Genomic DNA, 22,149 nt, shown 5'->3' with positions numbered 1-22,149 from the left:
TAAGGACTCGATAAGGGGAAGAGGGAAGAGGAGGAGGAAGAAGAGGGACTATAACAGAAAGAGAAGAGAAAGTAGTGATGGTAATGTTAAAGGGGAGATAGGAGAAAGATGGAAGAATCAGAAAACAGAAATAGGAGAGAGAGAAAGGAACAACAGAAAACTAACTGGCCAATGAATAGACACACAAACAGATGCAGGGAGAATTGCTTCTCACAACCCTGATGGCTCCCAGTGGCTCCCATTGCTGTTTTAGTCAGTTCTGCTGGTGAGCACCGTAGGGCTGAGTAGGATGGTCTTCCCAGGGCCTACTCTCTCCCTTGTAGTGTATTGAGGGAGGATTAAAAAATAAATGAGCATATTTCACTGAGCATGATCCCTTCCGGCTCCATCCATGTTGCTGCAAATTGCATGAGTTTATCTTTTTTTGATTTCTGAGTAATATTCCATTGTGTGTATATACCACAATGGGCATTTCACTCATAGCAGGAATTTAGAAAACCTAATAAGGGACCAGAAAAAGACTAACTAAAATAAAGAAAAAATTAAAATCAACAAGCAATACACTACAGAGGGGGAGACACACTACAGAGGGGGGCGGGGAGAGGAAGGATTAGGGTCAAAATAAGGGGGGGTGCAATTGTATGGGGAGTATAACCAAAATGAAAATGCATACACTGTGCAAAAATGAAAAATGATGTAAGAATTATATAAAATAAAATATTAAAAAATAAATACAAAGATCTTTTTAAAAAAAATGAATAAATGAGCACAAAAGGGGCAGATTGAACTGCAGCTGTGGTTGTGGAAGGATCAGCATTCTTTCTGGGCCCATGAGGTAGTTGGGTGGGTGTTGGGGGTCCTGAGGCCTCCTTCCACCTGAAGGCTTGGGGTGCCAAGAGGCCCCCGATGTAGAGACCAGCCCTATGAGACTCCTCCCTGATGTCCTTCCAGCTGGTTGGTGTGACCAGTTAAATGGTCCTGCTGGTTTCCAGGAGGGGAAAGGGGAGTGAAGCGCCACAACAAAGGGGCTTGCACCCAGCACTGTACACCTGCAATAAGGTTCTGTTTGCTCACCTGTCTCTGACCGGACCTCTCAGATGCCTCAGGCTTCTACAGGTGTCATGGTCTCCAAGCTTTTCCCCTTCTTCTGCTAGACCAAGTGGGCTGGCATTGTGAGTGGGAAAGGGAAGAAGGGGTCCAGATGATTTTCTCTCTTCCTTTCCCCTGTTCTAACTTTCCTCTGTCTCGGCAAATCACCGGGTGGCCAGTTTGTCTAATGCATCTGGGTCTTGTTAGGAACTTGCCATTATTTCTCCCTATCAGTTGTTTTTATGGGAGAACTTGATCCTATCATCTCTTCGCAGCCATGTTGATGATGTCACTCCAGTAATTTACTCAACATGAAGAGAGACACAGGGCAAGGTCTGGAACAAAGCAGCTTGTCCTCATGGAGTTTGGGACCTTGCACAGTGGCACAGTGGCAAGCATTCTAGCTCACCAACCTGGAAGCTATCCCCTTAGTGCCTCTTTTTTTAAAAAAAAAATTGTAAGACTGCCTTAAGTTGTTATGTCTCATGGGAATTCTCTATACCCTGCTTTGTAGAGTCCTTCATGAGATTATTTTGTTTATCCCTCCTAAGTCATACATTTTTGTTATACTTGGAGATCTAAATTTCATAAGAAGCATGAGTTGGTATCATGAACCTATACTGGATTAAAACTTAAGGTTTCTGTTTCTTTATGTAACATTTTTTCAGTTCCTTTCCCTAAGCCGTTTTAAGCACTTGGATTCCTATGTCTCTCTTTCCCATCTATACTGCTGCATTTTAAAGCCTAATGGTAACATTTTTTACTATTTCCATGACATGAGTGGTATGAAGTTTTATGGCTTCCAGACTTAAAGAAGGAAATCATTTCCAGCTTTGTAGGAAGTCTCAATTCCTTACAAACTGATGTTTACAACTCAACTGACCCACCTCTAGAGTCATTAGCTGTAGTTCCTATTTAGCGTTTGTGTTTTCAGTTTCCTTTTTTTCATTCAAACTATTATTGGAAATATTTCTGTCTTCCTTCAAATTTTGGTTAGTATTTTGTGTCATTTTTTCACCATTTCTCTACATGTGGGGTAGGAGAGACATATTACTCTCCCAATATGTCTAATTTTCTTCAAGTCAGACCTGTAATAATTTATCAGTGGGTAAAATATTAGGTTGGAACCCGAAGGCCAAAATGAGACATTCAAAATCGAGCATATACATTGTGTTGGGAAGTGATACGGAGAAAAAAACCTGTTTTCTTGCTCTGCTCCCAGTTGTAGATTTAAAATTTAGAGTTTTTATAGACATGGTATGTGTGTAAATATGCATGTTACTTATTTGTGTACCCAAATTTAGTAATCTTTTGAAATGTTTCATTCATGGTGTTTAGTGATAATCACCATAAAGGGCTTATTTAAGTTATTAAATGGTCTATGGAGGCACTTTTTTTTTTTTTTTTTTTTTTTTTAGTATTAACTTGAAAGCATTATTTTCATTCTGTTCTAGGTCCAGATCAGAAAGCAGCTACCAAACAGATATTACCAGGTAGGTAAATAAGAAGGTATTTCTTTTTTAAATATTGTATTTTTATTTATTTTTTTAGTAAGGTATTGTTGGTTTATAACATTGTTTTTGATTTGGGGAGATAGGTCACACCTCTTTAGATGTATGTTCCCACACCAGGTTCACCACCAAAGCACCCCTAAACTTTCACCATAGTCCATAGGGCTCCCTCCCCACTTTGCTTCCCAACCCTAGCCTCAATCTCTGATAAGCCTCAAATGTGAAGTCAGATTTCTAGGGTTTGTCTTGGTTTAGTTTTATCTGTTCCTTTGTGTTGTATTTTTATCTTGCATAGATGAAATCATCTGGTATTTATATTTCTCCTTCTAACCTATTTTATTATCATAATTCCCACCAATTCCATCCATTATTTTGCAAATGGCAAGATCTCATCTATTTTTGTAGCAGAGTAGCATTCTGTTGTGTATATATGCCATATCTTCTTTAAGCACTCACCTGTTGTTGGGTCCTTAGGTTGTCTCCCTAACTTAGCTATTGTGAGTAGTGCTGCAATTAACACATGAGTGTATATATTCCTTTGAATTAATGTTTTCACATTCTTTGGGTAGATACCTAAAAGTGGAAGTGCTGAATTTTATGGTAGGTCTATTTTTAATATTTTAAGATAATTCTGTACTGTTTTCCAAAGGGACTAGACAGTCTACATTCCCATCAATAGTGCATAAAGTACTTTTTTGTCCAAATCCTCATCAACCTTAGTTGTTTCTGGTCTTTTTTATTTGGCCATTCTTGCAGTTGTGAGATGATATCTCATTGTGGTTTGATTTCTTGATGCTAACTGATGATTAACATTTTTTCATGTGCCTGGTGGTACAGCTGCATGTCTTCATTGAAGAGGTGTCTATTTAACTCTTCTGCCCATTTGAAATTAAATAAAATTAATATACTAGTTAATTTATTCTTGTTCGGTTGTAGATATTGGGTGTTAGCTACTTGTTAAGTGTATGATATGCACATTTTCTCCTATTCAGTCTTTTTTTTTTTAGTGATAGTTTCTATACAGAAGCCTTTAGTTTGATGTAGTTCCAATCATTTATTTTTCCCTTTATCCACCTTGCTGTTGGAGTCAGTCATTAAAGACATCTGTAGAGACAATGTTGTGGTATGTTTTGCCTATCTTATCTTCTATGTATTATACAGTTTTAGGTCTTATATCCAACTCTTTAATCCATTTTGAGTTAATTTTTGTACATAGTGAGATATAGTTTTTTCTACTTTAATTCTTTTCATGTGGCTGACCAGTTTTCCAACTCCATTTTTTGAAGAGATTTTCCTTTCTACAATGTATATCTTGACTCATTTGTCATTGATTAACTGGCCATTTAAGTGTGGGTTTGTTTTTAGGCTCTCAATTCTGTTTCTTTGGGTGAGTGTCTGTTTTTGTATTCTTGATTACTATAGCTTTGTAGTAGAGTTTTGAAGTCTGGGAGTGTGATACCTCCATTTTAATTTTTTTTCAAGATTGCTTCTCCTCTTTTTGGGGGCTCTTTTGTGGTTCCATATAAACATCATTAATGTTCTATTTCTTTGAAGAATGCCATTGAAACTTCGATAGGTATTGCATTGAATCTGTATATCTTTGTGTAGGATGGCCATTTTAACAATACTGATTCTTCAATCCATGAACAGGGATTATCTTTCCTTTGCTATATGTCTTCTTTTTTTTTTAATGGTGCATTAGAGTTTTCATTTGTACACGTCCTTCACCTGTTTTGTTGACATTATTTCTGGTGTTTTATACATTGTGATTTGATAGTAAATGGGATTTCTTGATTTCATTCTTGTCTAGTTTGTGTTTGTATATACTGTCTTTAAGTTGCAAACTGTCAATTTACTCTACTGATTATTGCTTCTAACGGGGTCTAATGGCATATTTAGGATTTCCCATATATATTATCATATTGGCAAATTGTGATGTTTTCCTTCTTTCCCCATTGGATTCTTTTAATATCTTTCTCTGGCTTAAATGCTCAAGCTAGAACTGCCAATAGTAGTGAAAGTTGAATAGTAGTAGTGAAAGTGGACATCCTTGCCTTATACCTGATCTTAGAGGAAAAGCTTTTACTTAGTTACCATTTAATATAATGTTAGTGGTGGCTTTGTCATATGTAGCTTTATTATGTTTAAGTTTTTTCTTTTTGTCATAATTTTTTGACAGCTTTTAAGTGGATGTTGAGTCTTCTCAAATGTTGCTCTCTATCTATTGATAAAGTTTTTATTTTTCCTTTTGTTGATACTGTGAATTATGTTGATCGATTTTTGGTTGCTGAACCATCCTTACATCCTTGGAATAAACCCATTTGGTCATGATGTATGAACTTTTTAATGTACTATTGAATTTGGTTTGCTAATATTTTATTGAGGATTTTTGCATTTTCGTTCATAAGGGATATTGGTCTGTAGTTTACTTTTTGTAATATCTTTGTCAATTTCCTTTTAATTAGTCTTTTTTGGTTTTCTATTTCTCCCTCATTTTGTCCCTCAAGGGTGTATACTTATAACAACTTGTTGGTTTCTTCTAGGTTATCTAATTTATTGAGATGTTTATTGATACTTCTTACTTTTACTTCTATTTGAATATTCTCCTTTTTTGTGAACTTTGCTAAAGGTTTGTCCATTTTTAAAATTTTTTTCAAAAAACTAGACTTGGTTTCATTGATCTTTTGGATTGACTTTATTATTACTATTTTGATGATACTTGTTTTAAAATTTTATTTCCTTCCTGGCTTTTGGTTTTGATTGTTTTTCCACTTTTCCTAGTTCCTTAAAATGTAAGGTTAGATTATTTATTAGAACTCTTTCTTGTTTCTTACTGTGGACCTGTTTTGCCATATATAGCCCACTTAGTGCTGCTTTTTCTGTGTCCCATATGTTCTGGTAGATGTACCTGCATTTTCACTTATTTACAGACATCTTTTAATTTCTTTTTTGCTTTCTTCATTATCCCAATATTCATTAAGTAGTATGTTGTTCAGTCCCACAAAGTAGAGGATTTCTCTCCTTTCTTTTTGGAGTTGCTTTATATTTTGATACCATTGTATTCAGAAAGATACCAATATCTTCATGAGTATGTTGACACTTGTTTTGTGACCCAACATATTGTCCATCTTAGAGAATGTTCCATGTGCATATGAGAAGGGGGTAGAGTATCATACAAATATGTATTAATCCCATATGTTCTATTTCCTTGTTTAAAGATATTTTTTCTTGTCGATTTACTGTCTGCTTGATCTTAAATTGATGAGAGTTGTGTGGTGACCTACAACTGTTGTATGTATTATTGTCAATGTCTGTTTTCAGATTTCTAATGCTTGCCTTATATATTTTGATGCTCCTTCATTAAGTGTGTGTGTATTTTATGTCTTCCTTATGTGTTGTTCAGTATCTTTATAAAATGTCCATACCTGTCTCTTGTTACCTTTCTCAAGTAAAAGTTTGTTTTAGCAGATATGGGTGTTCCTGCCTTTTTGGGAAGGATTGCTTTTGCTTGCAAGATTGTTTTCCAACCATTTACTTTGTGTTTGTGCTAACTTTGGGTCTCCTGGGGACAGAAGAAAGTTGGGCTCTGTTTTCTGCTATAACCAGCCACTCTGTGCCTTTTGATAGATGAGTTCAGTCCATTTTTTCTGAGAGTAATTGTTGATAAATGAAAATTTACTGCTGCCATTTTGACTTAAATTCTGTGGTTTTATCTATTTCCTTATTCAGTTTTTGTGTGGACATTCTTCCTTTCAATATAAATAATAGAATTTCTTTCAATTTTTCTTATAGCGGTTGTCTAGTGTTTGAACATTTCAACTTCTGTTTATGGGAAGGCCTTTGTTTCTCCCTCATTTCTGGAGGAAAGTCTTGCAGGATATAGTTTTCTTGGTGGACAGTTGTTTTCTTTAATATTCTGAATGTTACTGCATTCTGTCTTGGCTTGATGGGGCACCTTTGTAAGTTATCTGCTTTCCCCCCACAACCTCCTTCACTATTCTTTCATTTTCCTTGAACTCTTGGAAATATCACTACTGTATGTCTTGGTGTAGGTCTATCTGCTGTTCACTCAGTTTCATGGATTACTATATTTAATTCTTCCCCATGTTCGGGCAGTTCTCCTTTATTATTTATTGGAATAAATTTTCTAATCCTTTCTCTTCCTCTCTCTCTCTCTCTCTTTCTCTCTCTTTTTCACACCCCTTTGGAACCTCCTTTAATCTTATATATCTTTTCCCGATGGTGTTGGATAATTCTCAAAGTGTTTCTTCATATTTATCTTCCATATGGTGCTTTGTACATTATCATCTTCAAAGTCACTGATTTGATTTTTTATTTGGTCTGTTCTACCATAGGTTTCTTCAGATTTTTAAAATTTCTTCTATTCATTTCTTTACATTCTGCATCTCTGCTATTTTCTTATTTAAAAATTTAATTTCCATTTTTCTTGATTAATTTTATTTCTCAGGTCATTCATTTTTTTTTGTGAGGTTTCTTGTTTCTCTTATTAGCTTTTCTATGTTTACTTCCGTTTTTTAAATTTCTTTATAATGGCAATTTTGAGCTCTATTTATAGGAAGATACAATCTTTCATGTTTTTGTTGTGTGATTCTGGAAAATTGTTCTCTCCTTGTGATGACCTATAACCTTGAGGTCTCAAGATGTCATGTATTGTACTTTTTTGCCCATTTTGCTACTTTAAATTACCCCCCTTTTTTTCAGGTATCTATAACTGTACCTTATAGCAGATTGGCCTTTCTAGGCTTCCATATGCCGGAGACCTTGCTGCTGCTGAATAGGGGCTTGAGAGAGGGACCTGCAGAGGTTTGGTTTTTGGTGGGAGGGCTGGCTCATGTTTGTGGCATCATCAATATGCCTCCTCTCTGGAGTTCCAGATCTGAGTATTTACAGTCTGAATGTTGTCAATGCACTTCACAAGATCAGTGCTAATCCCAAGGGGGTACAAAGAGGAGTGATGCCGAGTGCGTTCTACTTGGTTTTTTCACCAGGGATCTGACCTGCTGGGAACACTTCAACTCCTCTCAACATGTCTCCCTTCTGATATGGGCATACAAGGCTACAAGGCAACAAGGCAGGAGGCTGGATTGAAGTATGGAAATGGCCACCCACTTACCTGGGCTCTGAGACCAGAGAGCCACCAAAAAGCCCCAAAAGGCCAAATTCAAACCAAGGGCTATAGCAATACAGCACCCACACAATAGGGACCTATAGGCTATAGTCTAACAAAGGATAGTGCCCGATAAGAGGACAGGTCACTCTCTGTGGGTTCTCACCTGTGTGCACAATTGCAAGAGGCCCCATGCTCCAGGAGCAACCATGGGGTTTATTTTACAAACAGGGGAAACAAAGAGCTTACTATATCCACAAGTGGCAGACTATCTCACCCAGATACCACCAGTGATGGTCACCACTGGTCACCAAGAGTGTTGGACAGCAATGGCCAGTAGTGATAGTCATTACTGGTCTATCAGAGGCAGTGTCAGAGACACCCAGTGTTAATACCTCTTCGAGAGTTGTTTGGTTATACCAACAACAAACAGCTCTTTGAGACACCAGGCCTAGGGCCTTTGGTGCTCCTTTCAGGCATTGTCAGAGACAGGACTGGAGGCCCAGTTTCTGACAAAGATCTTGGGCTTCTCTTCCCTCTCGGAAGTCGGCTGCTGGATGCTTCTTTTCTTCTTTCTTCTTCAGAGGCCAGGAACAGAGTCCTCCCTTCTTTCTTGCCCTTTGGAGGCTGGCATCATCTCTCTTCTTTGGGGGCTGGCATTGTCTCCCTTAGCTCCCTCCAACCTTTTTCGTATAATTTTCTCTCATCATAAAACCATGTTAACATAATCACCTTTCTTAGAGTCATTATTCAACTCTGTTAAATTAGGAATGGTATCACCAGCCATATGTATATTTTAATTAGAGTACTATAATTTAAAGTATACTCAGCAACCTAGTCTTTTGACTTGGTATGTATGAGGGAAATATTTTTAGTATATTTATTTTAATTTTAACAAATTGCCACTTGACACTACTGCTATCTATTACTGATATAACATCCACTATAGTTTTCAGATATTTTATCTTTGGAATAATCTTTAGGTAGTGAAAAATCTGTGGGGCAGACTATTTGATGTCAAAGAATTTAGAAATGGGATGAATTCCAGTGAGTTATAGTAATATCACTTTATTTTAATTAATTTTAAATTTTCTAAATTCAATACTTATTTTCCAAAACAATAGAAGGACCTTAACACTGCTTAACAGCAAACTCCAGTAATTAATTACTTACATTTTGTCATTTAATCTTCTTCTGAGTTTTGTTAATGTATGTAACTCTGATTAGTTATTGTTATTATTATCATTTTAATATTAAATGAATACTTACCTAAATTTAACAACATATTTATCAATTTCTTTGCTCACTATTCATTCTTCAATCATTTTTCCGTTTTTATTTCAATTTTCTTTTTCCTGAAGCATAACCCTTTTGTTTTAGATAGTTTCTGAGTGTTAAAAGCATTTTGTAGTGCCTCTCCTGGTGGCGCAGCAGTTGAGTGCTGGGCTGCGAAGCTGCCTGCAGCCTCTGCAGCGCCGGTTCGATCCCTGGCCACCTGTGAGGGTCCAACATGGTGCGCAGACCTCTCCTGTCTTGCCTACTGCTCCCCTCAGCAGTGTATTTTGTCAGTCTGCCTGTACTGTTCTCCACTCTGACTCTGGTGGATTTTCTCGCCCTTCTGCGCTTCTGACTATACCCAGTGCTTATATAAATAAATTTAAAAAATTAAAAAAAAGCATTTTGTATTAAATACCTAAAAATGTCTTTAGTTACCTTCATTTTTGAAAGCTAGCTTACATGGCTGTAGACTTTTATTTGAGAGTCACTTTCGATTAAAGAGAGCCCCGCCCCCAGGAGGAGACCAGCACCAGCACACAGCCCCGGCCGCCTGGTAAGCTTGCGCAGAAAGCAGCGCGCTGATCCGATCGGATCATCAGATCGCAGCTGCCCAGGTCCCCGGGCCTGCGACCTAGGCTTGCGGGGAGACCGCGGAGGCCCTCCCTGAGTGAGCAGGAACAAGGCGCCCAGGCAGGGAAGCGGGATTCAAAAGGCGCCATTCCCGCGCCACTGATCTGGGCTACAGCCCGCGTCCTGGAACTGAGGGCTTTGGAACTGAGACCCGGGGCACGAAATTAGGGGCGTGGGTTCCCCACGACGGTGGGGCACAAGGCAGACACAGCACCCCAAAGCCGTTGAGGTGTACCCTACCATCCCCGCTCTGCTCCCTGTCCCACGGGGTGGAAAACAGCTCCCCAAGGGCTCTAGGAGAGATCTCTGGCGCCACCTAGCGACTTGAAGCCAGCAGAGGCTCCTGAAGGAGCTAGTGGCCAGCTGGGGAGTTAGCCCACACCGGGCCCCTTCCGAACAAGTAGTCTGAGCCCACAGGGAGAGCGAGCACCCACAGCCGGGGCAGACCAGGCGCGCAGAAGAGTGTGCCTGAGACCAGACGCGCAGGGAGTGTGTCCCACATCACCATTTTAGAACAGGGACATTTCTTCAGTAAAGACTACCTGCAGAAGGCTTCCTCAGGAGCCAGAGGTGAGCGGGGGAAGTTCGCCCATGCCAGACCCCCTCTGGCCTGCAGTCCAAGCCCAGAGGGGGAGCAGGAACCCACCGCCGGGGCAGACCAGGCGCACAGGGGAGTGTGTCCCCACATCGGCATTTTAGAACAGGGGCCTTTCTCCAGTAAAGACTGCTTGAAACTGACAGATGACTCCTGGAGGAACCAGAGGGGAGCAGAGAAGCCCACCCAAGATGCCGGCCAGTCCCAACAACACAGTGTCCCAAGGCATACGGCAAATTAGAAAACAGACAGTAGGGAGGAGAAGAACCACACGCAACCTAGCAACTCTCCAGAGAAAAAGCACACCACAAAAAGAAAACCAGCCCCCAGATTGCAACGACAATAACTTGGAAGAATTTCTGAGCCTTCCAGAAAGAGAATTTAAAATTGCCGTGATTAAAAAACTGACAGAAGTCATAAAGGAAAACAATGATAAGGGAAAAATAATCAACGATCAGAAGAATGCAATTGAGTCCCTAGAGAGAGAAAACAATGGTCAGAAGAAAGAAATTGAGTCCCTAAAGAGGGAAGTAAAAGAAATGCAGGAGATCAAAGAATTAATGGAAGAACTAAAGAATTCTGGGAAAAGCAATGAAAGCAGAATAGATGAAATGGAAGAACGAATAAGTAATCTTGAAGACACAGAAATAAAAAGAACCAAAACAGAAAAGGAAAGAGAAGTACGAAGGAAAAAGAACGAGGAAAGACTTCGGGAACTATCTGACTCCATGAGGAAAGGAAATATAAGAGTTATAGGAATACCAGAAGGAGAGGAGAGAGATGTAGGAACAGAGAAAATATTCAAAGAGATAATTGAAGAGAACTTCCCAAATGTGAAGAAGGAGCTGAAAATTGATATACAAGAAGCAAGAAGAACACCAAACTTCCACGACGAAAGGAAAAATACAGCAAGACACATAATAGTAAAGCTCCCAAGAATCCAGGACAAGGAAAAAATAATGAAGCTGGCAAGAGGGAAGAAACAGATAACATTCAAAGGAAAACCAATCAGGCTGACATCAGACTTCTCCGAAGAAACACTACGGGCAAGGAGAGAGTGGAGGGACATAGTCAACAGACTCCAAGAAAACAGATGCCAACCAAGAATACTCTATCCCGCAAAGCTCTCCTTCCTCTTTGAAGAAAGAATATGGACCTTCCCAGAAAAACAGAAACTCCGGAATTTCATTGCAACTAAACCCCCACTCCAAAAAATACTACAAGGAGTCCTAAAGCCAGAACCTCAGAGGGACGAATAACAATGAAAGAAGGCCAAAAAAAAAAAAAAGTTATAAAAGAATAAATAAATAAAATCAAAGGAAAGACAAACACAATGGCAAATACAGATGTTAACATATCAATATTAACTCTAAATGTAAATGGACTAAACTCTTCAATAAAAAGACACAGAGTTGCAGCCTGGATTAAGAAACAAAACCCAACCTTTTGCTGTCTCCAGGAAACACATTTAGCGACAAAAGATAAAAATAGGCTCAAAGTTAAAGGATGGAAAACAATCCTACAAGCAAGTGGACCAAAAAAGAAAGCAGGAACAGCTATACTTATATCAGATAAAACAGATTTCAAACTCAAAAAGATAAAAAGAGACCCCAATGGTCACTACATTATGATCAAGGGGACAATACTTCAAGAAGAAATAACACTCATTAACATATACGCACCAAACGAAGGAGCACCAAAATATATCAGACAACTGTTGTCCTCTCTGAAAACAGACATCAGAGAAAACACATACATAGTGGGAGACTTCAACACAACACTATCAACAATGGATGGATCAACAAGACAAAAAATAAGTAAAGAAACCAAAGCTCTAAATAAGGACCTAGAGCAATTGGGCTTAACAGACATCTATAGAACACTAAACCCCAAAAAAACGGAGTACACATTTTTCTCAAGCGCACACGGATCATTCTCCAGGATCGATCACATACTGGGGTACAAGACAAACATCAACAGATACACCAAGATTGAAATCATATCAACCATCTTTTCTGACCATGAAGGCATCAAACTAGAAATAAACCATAAAAAGAAGGCAAGGAACTTTCCTACCTCATGGAGATTAAAAACCACACTACTGGAAGACCATTGGACTAATGAGGAGATCAAAGAAGAAATTAAAAAATTTTTTTAATTGAACGACAAGGAGGACACCAATATCCTAAATGTATGGGATGCAGCAAAAGCAGTAATAAGAGTAAAGTATATAGCAATAGAAGCTCACATCAAGAAACAAGAAAGAACGCAAAGAAACAACCTAATCTCGAAGCTCAAAGATCTAGAAAAAGAACAACAAAAAAACCCCAAAACCAGTAGAAGAAAAGAAATAATAAAAACCAAAGCAGAAATAAATGAAATTGAAACTAAAAAAACAATCCAAAAGATCAATGAAACCAAGAGCTGGTTCTTTGAAAAAATCAATAAAATAGACAAACCCCTAGCCAGGCTCACAAAGGAAAAAAGGGAGAAAGCACAAATAAACAGGATCATCAATGAAAGAGGAGAAATCACAACAGACACAGCAGAAATCAAAAGAATAATCAGTAACTACTATGAACAGTTATATGGAAACAAGTTTAACAATCTAGAGGAGATGGACAAATTCCTACAACTCTACAATCACCCAAAGCTAGATAAAGAAGAAATAGAACACCTAAACAGACCAATTACAATTAGCGAAATTGAAATGGTAATCAAAAACCTCCCCAAAAACAAAAGCCCAGGACCTGATGGATTTACAAATGAATTCTACCAAACATTCAGAGATGAATTAGTGCCTATCCTTCACAAACTCTTCCAAAAAATTGAGAAGGAAGGGACAATACCAAACACGTTTTATGAAGCCAACATTACACTAATACCAAAACCGAACAAGGACAACGCAAAAAAGGAAAACTACAGGCCAATCTCCTTAATGAACACTGATGCAAAAATCCTCAATAAAATTTTAGCTATCAGAATCCAACAATGTATCCATAAGATAATTCACCACGACCAAGTAGGATTCATTCCAGGGACACAAGAATGGTTTAACATCCGAAAATCAATCAACGTTATCCAACACATCAACAAAAAGAAATATAAAAACCATATGATAATATCAATAGATGCTGAGAAAGCTTTCGACAAAGTGCAACATCCATTCATGATAAAAGCCCTTGAAATTCTTGGGATACAAGGAACATACCTCAACATCATAAAGGCCATCTATGACAAGCCAACAGCCAGTATCATTCTCAATGGTGAAAAGCTGAAAGCAATTCCATTAAGATCTGGAACAAGACAAGGATGTCCACTCTCACCACTGCTTTTCAATATAATACTGGAAGTCCTAGCCAGGGCAATAAGACAAGAGAAAGATATCCAAGGAATCCAAATAGGAAAAGAAGAAGTCAAACTATCACTATTTGCAGACGATATGATATTATACATAGAGAACCCCAAAAACTCCACAGAAAAGCTAATTCAACTCATCAATCAGTTCAGTAAAGTGGCAGGATACAAAATCAACACGCAAAAGTCAGTAGCCTTCCTATACACAAACAATAAATCTAAAGAAGAAGAAATAAAAAAAACCATCCCTTTTGTTATTGAAACAAAAAAAATCAAATATTTGGGAATAAATCTAACAAAAGAGGTAAAGGACCTATACAAAGAAAACTATAAAACACTATTAAAAGAAATAGAAGAAGACACAAAGAAATGGAGAGACATCCCCTGCTCATGGATTGGAAGAATAAACATTATTAAAATGGCCATCCTTCCAAAAGCAATATACAGATTCAATGCTATTCCAATCAAAATTTCAATGTCATTCTTCAAAGAAATAGAACAATTATTGATGAAATTCATATGGAATCACAAAAAACCCCGAATAGCCAAAGCTCTCCTGAAAAAAAAAGAAGGGAATGGAGGCATCAGACTCCCAGACTTCAAACTATACTACAAAGCCATAATCATCAAAACTGCATGGTATTGGAACAAGAACAGACATACAGACCAATGGAATTGAATAGAAAATCCAGAAATAAACCCACAGATTTATGGTCAACTAATCTTTGACAAAGGAGCAAAGAATATGCATTGGAGCAAAGAAAGTTTGTTCAATAAATGGTGCTGGGAAAACTGGGTCGCTACATGCAAAAGAATGAAGCTTGACCACTACCTCACACCATACACAAAAATCAACTCAAAATGGATTAAAGAACTAGACATAAGACCTGAAACCATAAAATATATAGAAGGAAATATAGGCAAAACACTACGTGATTTGCACATCAAAGACATCTTTACAGACACATCACCCAAAGCAGTGATAGTGAAGGCAAAGATAAACAGCTGGGACTAAATCAAATTAAAGAGCTTTTGCACAGCAAAAGAGACAATAACAAAAACAAAGAGAAACCCCACCGACTGGGAGAACATTTTTGCACCCAACACTAATGATAAAGGACTGATCACAAAAATCTGCAAAGAGCTGATGAGACTCAACAACAACAAAGAAAATAATCCAGTCAAAAAATGGGCAGAAGAGCTAAAAAGAAACTTCTCTGAAGAGGAAATGCAAATGGCCAACAGGCATATGAAAAAATGTTCAACATCACTTGTCATCAGGGAAATGCAAATCAAAACTACCATGAGATACCATCTTACACCAGTGAGAATGGCACATATTAAAAAAACTAGCAACAACAAATGTTGGCGAGGGTGTGGAGAAAAAGGAACTCTTCTGCACTGTTGGTGGGAGTGCAAACTGGTCCAACCACTGTGGAAAGCTGTGTGGAGATTTCTGGACCTACTAAACATAGAGCTTCCATATGATCCAGCAATTCCACTCCTAGGTATTTACCCAAAGGACACAGAAACATCAATTCCAAAGAACACCTGCACCCCTATGTTTATAGCAGCACTGTTTACAATAGCTAAGCTTTGGAAACAGCCCAAATGCCCAAAAATAGATGACTGGATCAAGAAGATGTGGTCCATATATACCATGGAATATTACTCAGCATTCAAAAAAGATAAACACATGCAATTTGCAGCAACATGGATGGCGCTGGAAGGGATCATGCTCAGCGAAATAAGCCAAAAAGAAAAAGAAAAATACCGGATGGTCTCACTCATAGCAGGAATCTAGAAAACTTAAATAAGGGACCAGGAAAATGAATATAAGAAAGTGAAAATCAAAATCAACAAAAAACTATGAACCAGAGACACTTTTAGGGGGGCGGGGGCGGGAGGGGAGGAATTGGGGTCAGAATGGGGGGGCTGCAATTGTATGGGGAATATAACAATAAAATTTATAAAAAAAAAATCTCTTAAAAAAAAAAAGTCACTTTCTACAAATCTTTTAAAATATTCTGTTGTTGTAAAGTAACATTTACTGTCATTGACAAACCCTCAGTTATCAGTCTGATTTATTTATTCCTTTCCAATTAATCTGTTTTTTAAAAATGGTTTCTTTATTATCATGAATATTTTTGTTTTATTTCAATATGATATTTTGATAGAATTTGTTTTTATTCATCTCGTTCTGGGTTTAATCACATCTTTAGAGATCATCAATCAGGTCTTTAATTCTGGAAAAAAATTCAGTTATTATCTTTTCAATTATTGACTCATCTCCATTCTTCTCTACCTAAAATGACTATATTAGGAGAGTGTCCTCATTTTATTCTCATTTCTTAACTGGGAAGTTCATGTACTTTACTTTTTTACCTCTCTGTCTAGCATTATTTTCCTTCTATTGGTTTCTAAATCACCCATTCTCTTAATGGGTGTCTTTTTTTTTTTAATTTTATTCCCACCTTGATCTCTGTAAAGATGTAAGATATTTCTATTAAAGGTTTTTGTATTATCTATTATCTAATGAGTGAATTTTTTTGTTTTGTTGTGCTGTGGCTGTTGACATTTTCACAGAATTTGTCATTTAGACTTATAAATTTGTCTTCAGGGCAATAAAGCTCTTCCTCATGATAATTCTGGAAGCTCTGAGGTATGGAAAATATAGAATATATATATGTGTTAGAAAGAAGGAAATGTTTCAAATTTACTTCTGGGGCATGAACATTTTAATATTTTCTGTGCTTGCTGGTTTAGGTTTCTGGGTAGTGGAACTGAAGAATTGAGGTCCTGATCCTATACATGGTACAGGCTTGGGGTCCTGCATCTCAGCTATTCAAATGGCTGAGACAATTTGCCTTTTGTGTTCCCAGTGACCATAGTTATCCCTTTTCTAAACTATATGGCTTTGTTTGATCTCTCTGACATCTAAATATCTGTGCTCTCAAATTTTTTTCATGCCAGGGTTATTAAAACCGTATCCCTTATAGTGAAAATAATTCTGGTTTCTTTGGTTGTTCATATGTTGCTTCTGTTGTCTCTCTAAACTTTTTTACTCACACAGGAAAAACCACTTATAACTGTCAATCTCAGCTGTACATTCAATTTTTGTGCTATTTTCTTCACCTTTCTGGTGAATCCTCTCACCCCTCCCACACCTCTGTCCTACACTCCAGTTCTTGCATGCATAAGTAAATAAATCTTTATAAAATGGCCTGATCTTCAGTCTTAAACTAGGCAAATTTCTTAGTATTAATTTTTAGACAATTTTGTTTTTATTTTCATTAGATCCAGGTCAGAATTTAGTACTCACATGGACATCAGCAGGTAAGCAACTTAAGAGTTTCTTTAAAAAAATTAGATTAATTTTTAATATATTTTTTATTTTTAAATTTAAAAATATTTCTTAACTTATTTTTTATTAATTAATTTTTTCCCCTTACATCACTGTAGTCCCCATAGTTCTCCTGCCACCTTATCACCTGTGAACCATTGCCATATTCCCTTGTGTTCCTCCCTTCCCAGTTTTGTCCCTCCTCCTGTGCCCTCCTTTGCTGATTGCCTCAGTTCCATGGTCAGCTTGCTAGTTTTGAATTTTTCTTGACCTTTTTTTGGTTTCTCTCTATTCCACATATAAGTGAGACCATCCAATATTTATCTTTTTCCTTCTGACTAATTTCATTTAGCATAATCCCTTCCAGCATCATTCATGTTGCTGCAAACAGCATGAGTTTGTCTTTTTTGATCACTGAGTGATATTCCATTGTGTAAATATAACACACTTTTTGATCCATTCATCTATTTTGGGGCATTTGGATTGTTTCCATAAGTTGGCTGTTATAAATAGCTCTGCAATAAACATAGGAGTACAGGTTTCCTTTCAAGTTAGTGTTTTTATGTCCTTTGGGTAAATTCTTAGGAGTGGAATTGGTGGATTATACTGTGGATTCATTTTTAATGTTCTGAGGAACCTCCACACAGCTTTCCATAGTTGCTCAACCAGTTTACATTGCCACCAGCAATGTAAGAGGGATTCCTTTATCTCCACACACCCTCTAGCAGTTTTTGTTTGCTTGTTTTTTTGTTTTGTTTTTGTTTTTGGATGTGGGCCATTCTTACTGGAGTGAGATGGTGAGATGGTATCTCACTGTTTGATTTGCATTTCCCTGATAACTAGTTATATTGGACATTTTTTCACATGCCTGTTGGACATTTGCCTTTCATCTTTGGAGAAGTGTTTCTTTAATTCTTTTGCCAGTTTTGACTGGGTTGTTTGCTTTCTTTTTGTTGAGTTCTATAAGCTCTTTGTAAATCTTTGATATCAGTTCCTTATCTGTTATATGGTGTGCACATATTTTCTTCCATTCAGGAGGCTGTTTTTTTGTTTTGATTATGTCTCTTTTGCTGTACAGAAGCTTTTTAGTTTGATGTAGTCCCAGCTTGTTATGTTCGCCTAGCATCTGGAAAAGAATCCTCAAAGATGTTTCTGAGGTTTATATCATGGATAGTTTTGCCTATGTTTTCATTTATATATTTTAGGATATCGGGTCTTCAAGTTTTTTATTAATTTTGACTTGATTTTTTTAATATGGTGTAAGATAGTAGTCATTTCATTTTTTTGCATGTTGTTGTCCAGTTTTTCCAACACCATTATGAAGAGGCTTTTCTTGTTTCAATGTATATTCATTGCTCCTTTGTTGTAACTTAGTTGACTATATACATATGGTTTTATTTCTGGGTTTTTAATTCAATTCCATTGTTCTGTGTGTTTGTTTTTATTCTGGTACCATGCTGTTTTTAATATAATGGCTCTGTAGTATTGTTTGAAGTCTGGGGGTGTAATGCTTCTATTTAAGAAGTTTCTTATAAATTGTTATATGTTAAAAATAAAAAAGTGCTAATAATTGCTTATTTTTTTGAGCAGACACAATTAATACTGTATGAACCAAAACCAAAACTTATTCATATTTCCCATTCTAGGAATGAGTATTAATTTTCAGTTAGTTTTTCTTTCATTAGTTGACTAACTTTATTGCTTGACCATTTTTCTGATCTATAGGGGAAAAACGTTAAATCTAGTAAGACAAGATATGTAATTATTTTATGAAACAAATTCATAAGTAGGGCATTTATGTATCTTTTATGATGGGATATACAAAGGGAAATAATACTTTTAAAAGTTTTTCTTATGTTACTTAATTTGACTGTTAGTATGAGTCAATTTTTTTTTTTTTAATTGAGAGAGTGTTGGTTTACAACAATGTATATGATTTGGGGGAGAATAGTTTATACCTCTTTAGATGTGCTTTAGGACACCAGTCTTATCACAAAGCATCCATAATCTTTCACCATATTCAATGGGCCACTTCCTTTATTCCCCAACTCCATCCAGCCTTAGCCACTGGTAGGCTCAAATCTGTAGTCAGATTTCTAGGGTTTGTTTTCATTTACTTCTGTCTATTTCTTTATTTTGTGTTTTATATTACACAAATGAGAGATATTTTTGAGTATTTGTCTTTCTCCTTCTGAATTATTTCACTTAGCTCAATCCCTCCCAATTCTATCCATGTTGTTGCAAATGACAGAATTTCATCTTTTTTTTTTTTCTATAGCTGAATAGTATTGCATTATATATCTATAACACATGTTTTTTACTTATCAATTGTCAGGCACTTAGTTGTTCCCATAATTTGACTGTTGTAAATAGTGCTGTCATGAACTTAAGGGTAAATAGATCCCTTCAAATTAGTGTGTTTGCATTCTTTGGGTAGATACCTAGGAGTGAAATGTCTGGATCATGTGATAGATCAATTCATATTTTTAAGAAAACATCATTCTGTTTTACAGAGGGACTGGACCTGTCCACATTCCCACCAACACTTCTTTTTTTCTCCAAAAAAATTTCTCCAGAAGTCTCAGTCTAGATATATATATATCTCTTTATTGGTTTGGGTGAGATCTACCTATATTGAATAGGTGTGTTTCCTGGTGAAAGTACTGAGGAAAAAATCTACCATAGGTTTTGAAGATATAAAATAGCAGAGTTAAGAAATGAACAGGAAAGGTAAATTTATACCACTTTTCTTACTGAAGTCTCTCACTAGTCATATTATTTTTTTTTTTGTCAACCTCTTAAATTGTCTTCAATTTATTATTTTTCTCATTATTTTGATGGGGGATTCAAAATAAGAAAGCTGTGGATATAAAAATGGAAAAGAAGCTCAGAATTTGATTCTTACTTTTATTAATAAGTAGTATATACTCAAAATTTGACAGATATTTCTTTTTTACTGTAGTTTTGAAGGGAAAGAGGTGGAAATTGCTTTTACAAGTGTTAGTTTGTTGGATATATTGTATCAAAGTAAAAGTTTTATTACCTTATTTATTTAGATCCAAATCACAGGAGAGCACTTAGACACCTGATAGCAGGTAAGTACATTAGAGGGTGTTTCTTAAATATATGTCTGATCACCTATCTGTTTTCTATTATCTATGAATTCAGGTTTTCTTTTTTTAGATTCCACATATAATTGGGATCTTATAGTAATAATATATATGTGTTTAAAATTAAAATGAAATTCATAATCTATAGTTATGTATTTATTGGATAAATTAATTGGTAGACTAGGACAATAAAAAGTAATAAATTAATCTTTACTAATCTTGTTACTGATGAATGTTTAAAATACTTAATCTTTTTTTCAGTTTAGTAAAGATCTCTGGGTTTTTTCCTTGCACTTCCTCTTGTGGATAAAATGGAATTAAAGCCTTGTCTATTAGTCTATAAAATGAATTCTTAATCAGGGCCACTTTATCCATCATTGTGGCCTCTTTTCCACCTAGGGCTTCTGCATCTGTGTGATGGCCTCTCTATGCACCTATGTGTGTAAAATATTTGGATAAGGCACTCCCCGCATGACTGCCTTGAGACAATGGCCCACATAATGAGGTAGCCAGGGATGCCTAGGTAACCGTTGGCTGATTGTGTGGTCAGGGTCCAAGGTGGTTTTGGAGTAGTGTGAAAATTATACCAAGCACCTGCACTGGAAGTTGTTCTCCCTGTATACGTGGCCAACAAGACCCTTCCTTTTTCCCACAAAGTTGATTACCCTTTGTCTCCCCTGGACCCTGCTCCCATAAAGATGAATACCCTTTGTTCCCCCTGGACTCTCTTCTCCTACCATTGTCACATAATCAGTCATGCTTGTTCACTATTACCAAATAAATAGCAAGAGTTCTGCTCACTCAGTAGCAGAATCTTGCCTTGCAAGCCTGCTCTATGACTCTTCTCTCAAGCATGCCCCCAGGAGCATGCTGGCCACCAGACATTATAGGCATAATGCTTAAGTCCTATAAATGTCCAAATGTAAAAACACTGTTTACAAAATAAAAAACCAAAAATACTTAGCTATAAGATACAGAAAAAGTAAAATTAACATGTATTTAAAATTTTAAAACATGCATACATTTACTTGTAGTATTCATGAATATTTCATTGTATTTGGAATAAATGTTAGAGTTTCTCATTTGTAAATACTTTTAATTAAACATCATGGTTCTCCAGAAATCATGGAAAATTACAGTGAAAAGTTATATATAAACAAATTATTTTATGAGTAAAATTGTAAAAATTCTCTCTAGAATTTATTTTTCTGCCATATTTTCATTTGACCAGCTTTTTGTATGTTTTGCAGTGTAATTGTATTTATTTGTTATCAGTATCTTGAGCCTGTCTTTGTTCTTTTCCACAGTAACCAGTAATTCTTTCAGAAGGCAAAGGATATTACTGAGAAGTGAAAATATCACAGAGAAGTGAAAATACTGCCTTTGCTCCCCTGGTCATAACTGAAGGAAACAATAAACCAAATGTGGACCGATTTGCAGGCTTGCATCTGTTTTTCGCCCCTGAGGCTGTAGTTCTGCCATTTCAGGCCCCATCCCTGAAGATAAGTCATCTCACTTTGGGTGTCTGTATCCCTCCATGGCATCTCGAGTTCTTCTCTGTAGCTCTCCCACCATACTGCCTGGGCCTTCAGGTGCTGAAGAGCTGCCTTAATTGCCCTTACTCAGGAAGGATTTGGGATTGGTGGGCCATGTTCCTCCTCCAGATCCTCCCAGCTAACTTGATTGACTGCATGCAGATCTCAGTAGATCCAGGTATTTGTCCACTTTACTCCATAACCCCTATTTGGGCTTCTGAAGGGAGCTCTGTTTTCTTTGGAGACTGAAGTTTATAATCAGGATCTCTCACGCTCTCCCCCCACCTTTATCTTACCTCTTGACTGGGTGACTTACAGGGCGAACCCCAGAATATAGAAGACCCATAGAACTTGGGGTTGGGTCTCAGGTGCTAGATTAACACTTTTATCATTTCCGTACCAGGATTGTTAAAATGAGTTAATGTTTCTCTCACTTTCCATTTTTAGAAAGAGTTTGCATACAGTTGTTTAGTTTTTCAATTAAATACTTGACAAAATTCATCCATTAGCAAATCTTGGAATTTTCTTTATGGAAAGACTTTAAATTATGGATTCAATTTCTTTTGCAGATAG

General features: G+C 36.8%; 1 protein-coding gene across 1 annotated transcript in view; it reads left to right on the top strand.

The window, feature by feature from the left end:
* Window positions 1-21,825, top strand: part of LOC311170200 (disintegrin and metalloproteinase domain-containing protein 32-like) — a gene marked incomplete at both ends in the record, with an annotated part of 119,772 nt that extends 97,947 nt beyond the window's left edge. The window contains 2 exons of the mRNA XM_084232594.1: window positions 2,544-2,582; window positions 21,392-21,825. Of these exons, the coding sequence (XP_084088720.1) occupies window positions 2,544-2,582; window positions 21,392-21,825 (473 nt within the window). The remainder of the gene's footprint in view (window positions 1-2,543; window positions 2,583-21,391) is intronic.
* Between the last annotated feature and the right edge of the window lie 324 nt (window positions 21,826-22,149).

Source organism: Talpa europaea (assembly GCF_964194135.1).
Source record: "Talpa europaea genome assembly, chromosome: 4".
Classification (NCBI taxonomy): domain Eukaryota; kingdom Metazoa; phylum Chordata; class Mammalia; order Eulipotyphla; family Talpidae; genus Talpa; species Talpa europaea.
The sequence above is the reverse complement of the archived record's forward strand: the minus strand, read 5'-3'. Positions and strand labels throughout refer to the sequence as shown.